The following is a 6,680-nucleotide window of genomic DNA, read 5'->3' as shown; positions in this document are numbered from 1 at the left end:
TGAAATTCGAATTTCATTTATATATAAGGAGGTATATATATGTAAAAATTGAAATTTTGGTGTTAGATATGTAAATAAATAGGAATTCAGTGGTATCTTTACTCGAACCCATTACCTCTAAAGATAAGGGCCTAAGTGCCAAGTACCAAGTGCCGACCGCTATGCGAAATCAAGGATTGTGGAGAAGGGATTAAAAAAATCATGTGATTTAAGAAGCCAATCTTCCTTACTAATGGTAAGACAATAATATAAAAGGACAGCAAAATTTATATAACATCAATAAAAAAAACAAAATTACATATTGTAACATACCTCCCTGCATACAGGACATTTGGCCCCTCGAGGTGCTGATTTAGGGCCATCACAAATTAGAACTGATGCCGCAGCACAAACACAACTTTTGCAAAAAAGATGTCCACAGCCCAAAGCATATGAATTAAATACAGTATCCTACCAAAATAATCCCATTAAATATTCAAAACTTCAAAATAAATTTTCAATAAAAATGTCAAAAAACACTAAACGAATGAGGCATCATTTTCTAATAATTCCAAAATTACTAATTTAGAAATTGATTCTTGAGAAGGAGCACAACCATTGAACCATCATTTCTCAATATTGGCACGAAAACAAAAAAAAAAGGTTGTTCATCTAGGAAGGTAACTTAGTTTTTACACACACACAAGAGTGTGTTTATACATGCTATCACCTAAGTGCTTCTACTAGAGCTTTCTTAGATCAAATGCGAAATGAATATATCCGTGTTAGGGTTGGTGTAGCTCCAGCGGTGGACAAGATTAGAGAGAGTCATCTTAGATGGTTTCGTCACATTAAATGTCGACCATCTAATGATCCATTTAGAAGCTCATGTCTTAGATTCGACATATCTTAAGAAAGGCAGAGGTTGACCTAAAAAGATTTGAGCATCTTGTATAAAAATTGATCTCAATCAATTAAAATTAAAGAAAAATATTACAATCAATAGGATGGAATGGAGAAAAAGGATCCATGTAGCTGACCGCACTTAGTGGGATAAAGCCTTGTTGTTGTTATTGTTTGAATCATTCTCCCATATTTTTTTTTTGTTTAAAAAATCTTCGCTCTATGATAAGGGAATCCAAAAGATAATCCATAAATGGTGAAAAAAATTGTCCTGTATGTGTTTACATTGCCACTAATACTCACAAGTCAAAAAAAAAAAAAAAAAAAAAAAAAAAATTGCCACACATCTCTAAAGCTGAAATGATCAACATGATTTCTAGACTTGACTACATCAGAAAAGTTAAATTTGGGCTTTGCATTCTTCAAAAAACTGTTCTTAGTAAAGTGTATCCAATAAGCTCAATGAGCTGATATCTATGGCACCAAGATCCATGGTCAAATGGTGCCTTAATGGCAACAAAGACGCCTCATAATTCCATAAAATTGTCAATTCGGATAAAAATATAACTTCATTTCGCATGTCATGTTAGGCAGCTCTGATTTGTACATAACAGATGTCACTTGAGTATTCTCTACATTTTAGAAATTTTTTTTTTGATAAATTAAAAGTTTTTTGTCAAGATTGACAAACCTTCTCTTCTAAATGGTCTGGATTTCCTCTACTCACATTAGAGGAAGTGAAAACTGTTGCTTTTATTATCAAATTCTTTCAATGTGGGACACTATCTATACAGATGTTGTGAATTTGTTGAATGACAACTGCAGTATCATGCCTGCATTAGGTATGCTATGTTCTGCTCTCATTAGTCTAATTTCCAAAATAATATATTGTGATCATCATACAGACTTGATACTCGTTAGTTTTCTATACAGAAACATAAAAATTTTACTAGCCTTGGCTACCAGAATCAAAGTTTATGTCCATATTGGAGGGTTCTTCTGAAGGTGCATTAAGAATTATGGATTTTATTAGTGTAGCATATGAAATTATCTATTACTCATAAGAAAGCTTGAAAAATTCATCTTTAAATTTCATTTTTGGCATGGAATTTGAAAATGAACTATAAATTTATTCCTTCTATCCTCCCCAGTCATTTCTTCCCTCCTCTTTCCATTTCTCAGGTGAAAGAATCTAGCATGAAGGGTCTCGTTGTCTTTGCAAGTTACTATGTTGGACTTCATAAACTAATAAACTATTTAAATGTTATAAGGGGCTAAGACAACGGCCCTTCGTCGCCTCTTATGTTTTACGTTGTGGTGACATTCTTTATGAGTTGCTCTCTACCAATATGGGTTGGATCAATGAGGTTCAAATTAGTTCCGAAAGGCCTCCTGCTAGTTGCATTCAATTTTCCACTAAAAACTCTTCTACAGTAGTTTGCTTTCAAACGTTCAATTATCTTCCTTAAAACACATTTGCTTTTTATTTGAAAGCATTAATGATTTGAAAATCAACTAATACAAATATTCTATAATTTATCTTAAAAATCATGTTGTTAGAGGCAACCTTCTCGTTATGTGCTGAATTGTTCTATGAAAAAACTTCCAGTATTTAGGTATTTACCTTTAGTCTTAAAAGATTACAAAAATTCATTTGGATCCCCTTGATTGACAAAATCCATCAAAAGCTTATTAGGCAAAAATGGCAACATTTTTTCTCTAAATAAGGCAGAAATACTTTAAATAACATAAACCTCACTTCTTATCTCATTATACTCTTTCTTCCTTTTTCTTTTGTTTTTTTTTTTTTTTTGGTTTTTATGTGGGTATCAACTAAATAACGAAATTAGAAGAAACTCATTTTGGATAGGCAACGAAAAAGGAGAAGGCCATATTCAAGCTAGTTGGAAAAACAGCTACACGCCTAAAGAATTTGTTGGCCTTGACATTATTGGCCTTACAGCCGTTAAAATTTCTATTCTAAGCAAATGGATCTTGAAAGTCTCAAACTCGTGAAAACTCCAATTTGGTGGGCATAGTTCTCAATGTAAAGTATATCATTATCACTCGGCATTATAGATTATGAAGGCATTTTTGGCTAATGTTTTACATTCATTCAAGGTGTTAGAAAATATACAAGTTCAAACGGGGTACAACCATTTGATATCAATAATGTTGCAGCCTTTTTCTGTAATTTGTACTTAAGGGTGACATTCACCTACTATTTAACTGCTGAGTGATAAGTAGTATTTGGAGGAGAACCTATCAGTTTTTTGCAATTCCAGTATCTAAGCCTAACAGTAGTATTCTACTTGGTTCCATTACGTGAGGGGTAAACATATCAACAAAGATTGGACAAATATTTAGAAAGTCTTCTTCTTAGCAATCCATTTTGGCTATTTGGGTTAAATGCAAAAATAGAATATTTAGTAATAAGAAAAAATATGAGAATGTTTTCTGGTTTGATATTTGTTGGTTTGGTTATTTCAGAATTGGAAATGGCAAAGCACAACGTTTATTCTTTCATCAACAGATTCCCTCAAGTTGTCGACACTGCTAAAAAGCTCTTTTTCTTTTCCTTTTTTTTTGTCACTTTCTTCTAATTCCTCTCTTTGTTTTAAATAGAAGGGCAAATCCCAGAACATTAATATATAATATATGCACTGCAGAGGCCCAAACCCAAACCTTGTAGCCTCCAGATTAAAACTGAAAAATAAATCTTCAGTCTACCTTCCGTGTTAAAATAACTGGGAACACAATCAAACCGCTCAAATATAAATGCATGATAAACCCTTTAAAAAGCCCCAAAGTTATTTTCCTCCCCAAAAAAAAATACAATTATCACAAGACATTATTAAGAATGAGAGGACACTATGCTGATAATACAGGTTTTTATTCAACTATTCTACTAAGCTTGACTATGGAAGTGTCATGAAGAGTGAAACACAAATATGCTGATTTTGGCCCCATTTATCACATGTATTAATATAACCTTATTGATAAATACTAAAACTCAAGCTCTTTAAATTTTTCAAAGGGCCATACGGCTTAATAACCCTGGGCCCACAATCTTGATCAGGATTTTCTCTAGAACCATAGGCAAAGGTCCTTACTTTATTCTAATTTGCAGTACATCACATTGGTACAAGTTGACACAAAGCTAATATTTTGATCGTTAGAAGGTGAAGTCTTGGTGCTATAAAATAAAAAAATCTGGAGAAAATCACCACAGCTAAACTAATATGGTTTTGGGTGGCTGTTTAGAATAATTAAGCTTGAAAACATCCAAAATGACAAAATGGCATAAAGGTATTGGCAAAGCTCCAAGGCGCCAATAACAAGAAAACTATGATATTTTACATGAAAACGAAAAAAGCAAAATAATTAAAAAAATAAATTAATATGAAGAAAGAAGGGACATATAAATAACTTTGCACTTAATCAACCTTGATAATCTAAAAGCATCTAACCACTAACAGTGCTATTAGATATGCTTCAAGACTGAAAACTAAGGACAATATCTCCTCCAGTATAAGCCTGGCTTTGATAGGTGACAGTTTAAGGAAGCATAAAAGCGGAAACTTACCAAGCAAATGGGGCAACTCAAACTGTATTCATAGGTAATGGAATCAAATAGAACCATTGTCATCACAGGTTGGGAATCACTAAGATCACAAGAGAACTTTCGGAAAAATGCACCGGGTTCACCAGCATCTGTACCAGCACAGTTCAAATAAAAAGCACCCAATTCTATAAGCCAAGGTGATTGCAATAGTTCTATCCGTTTTGTGCGCATCACCATCTTGAAGTTTCTACCATTAACAGAGCCATGAACCTTAAGAAACAAAGCAATTACTTCAGAAGTGCATTGATAAAAACTTATCTGTGAAATACAAGAATGAGGGTCACCAAAAAAGCTCACTTTATCATATTTCTTTAAAATTTTCCTTATAGCAGTGGCATTCATAGTAACATAATCAAGTAACATCCTCACTTCTTGAGCCGAAGTTTTCTGATCATCTGAAAAACAATGGCTCAAGCGCCACATATACCGCTGGAAACCATTAGAAATGTGAAAATGGAGAAGCCGCCTAACTCTAGAGCTGAAACATCCAGCAATGTCTGCAGCCTCCTTTGAAAGCTCATCAAAAAACTTCTGATCACATGCTAAAAATTGAAATAAATAATTCTTTGGTATGAGACCAGATATAAATATATGGGCTCCAATGAAGCACACATCGATACTACAAGCTAATTACACTAGTTTAAAAGATGTTTAAGAAAACATTGGAAGAGAATGAAATTTGCCAACATTCTTGTTAGGCATTAACTGCGTAAAACCAAATGTATTAATCCAGACGGTGTACTGAAAGAGAAGGCAAAAGGCCACACTAAAATTAACAACAAATTGAATCATCCAAAAATGACTGATTGCATGGTTAAAAAATAAAAATATTGATAAAAAGCACTGCCTCCATTAGGAAACATTTAATTCCTGAATTATATCACTGAAATTAGGAGGTTAGCATGCCTTACCTTCAAATAACGTTTTTCACTCCAAGTTAACAAATTTAAATTTGAAACTGTAGAGAGAGCCTTCAAATAACGTTTTTCAGTCCAGATCAAGTTAACAAATTTAAATTTGAAACTGTAGAGAGAATTAAAATGGCATATTTAATGCATTTTACAGGAGAATGAAGTGGTAGAGACTAAGGACAAGGAATTATATATGATACGCCTAGAAATGCCATCAGAAAGCCATGCGTACGATTCAATAGCTATGGACTAATTATTCATTTATACTCAAGAAGTCTCACGGAAAAGATCCCAAACATTACTCAAATAGTGATCACATTTTTTTTTGGCCATGCAAAACTCAACATACATGGAGACACATGCGCATATGCAAGTTCACATACACACATACACCTCTTAACAATATGCCTTGTCAATGCATGGGACATTTTTCATTCAAAAGAAAAAAAAAATCATGTGTAAGGGGGAAAAAAAGAATAAAGTTCGAGAGATTTTCAATTATGAAGTTCATTTCTCAAAAAAGATATCTTTTGGAAGCAAAAATTGCAAATAAAAAATGAGTATTAGTTAGAAATTACTTGATTCTTAGAGCGATCAAGGTTTTTTTCTCTGTATCCAATAAAGTTTAAATAAAACATCTGTTTTCTGTTAATAATATTTTGAATATACATATAATGAACCATGCGTGCATCTGTTGTTGTTCTCATGAAATATTATATGTGAATAAAACCATTTGTGATCAAGCATAAATGTTGACAGAATGCCGGAATCTTGAGACAACTCAAAAGAACTAAATTAATCTAATTGTTAGGACAAAAAATAAATTTTATGACCAAATATGCTAAGAATGATGAGACAAAGCCCTAAAAGAACTCACATATTGTATTGAATCAACTGACAATGAAATAACCCAACACTAATGCTTGAAACACCCCAATTGGCTATGTTATTTATGGTTAATAGGCTCAGAATAGACCAGAACTCATAGGAGCAACATTTCACCTCGTCTTGAGGATCATGCAAGCACCTTTCGATCATGTTGTTGTGTCCTCACTTTTTTTTTTTTATTTGGTTGGCGTGTACTCATTATTGTGCAAATAATTTAATGAATTAGAGTAGTAGGACTTCTCGAATTTATTGCAACATCATAGACCTCAATTTTGTGAATCATGCAAGGCCTCACTTCTTTCAAAGAAAAGGACAAATCCATACAATTTGGTGGAACATTATCATTATTTTTAGGTAACCCCAAATTCGAGATG

At 32.9% G+C, this 6,680-nt stretch overlaps 1 protein-coding gene across 2 annotated transcripts in view; it reads right to left on the bottom strand.

Annotated features, from left to right (window-relative positions):
• Positions 1–312: 312 nt before the first annotated feature.
• LOC110024686 (probable E3 ubiquitin-protein ligase BAH1-like 1) overlaps positions 313–6,680 on the bottom strand; it is a gene marked incomplete at its 3' end in the record, with an annotated part of 18,764 nt that continues 12,396 nt past the window's right edge. The window contains 3 exon segments of one of the 2 annotated variants that reach the window (XM_020724799.1): positions 313–450; positions 4,469–4,717; positions 4,805–5,049. In XM_020724799.1, coding sequence (XP_020580458.1) covers positions 313–450; positions 4,469–4,717; positions 4,805–5,049 — 632 coding nt within the window. 2 annotated transcript variants of the gene reach the window in all.

Source organism: Phalaenopsis equestris, unplaced genomic scaffold (genome assembly GCF_001263595.1).
Source record: "Phalaenopsis equestris unplaced genomic scaffold, ASM126359v1 Scaffold000267, whole genome shotgun sequence".
Taxonomy (NCBI): domain Eukaryota; kingdom Viridiplantae; phylum Streptophyta; class Magnoliopsida; order Asparagales; family Orchidaceae; genus Phalaenopsis; species Phalaenopsis equestris.
Note: the sequence above shows the minus strand (reverse complement) of the source record. Positions and strands in the feature narration are given on the sequence as shown.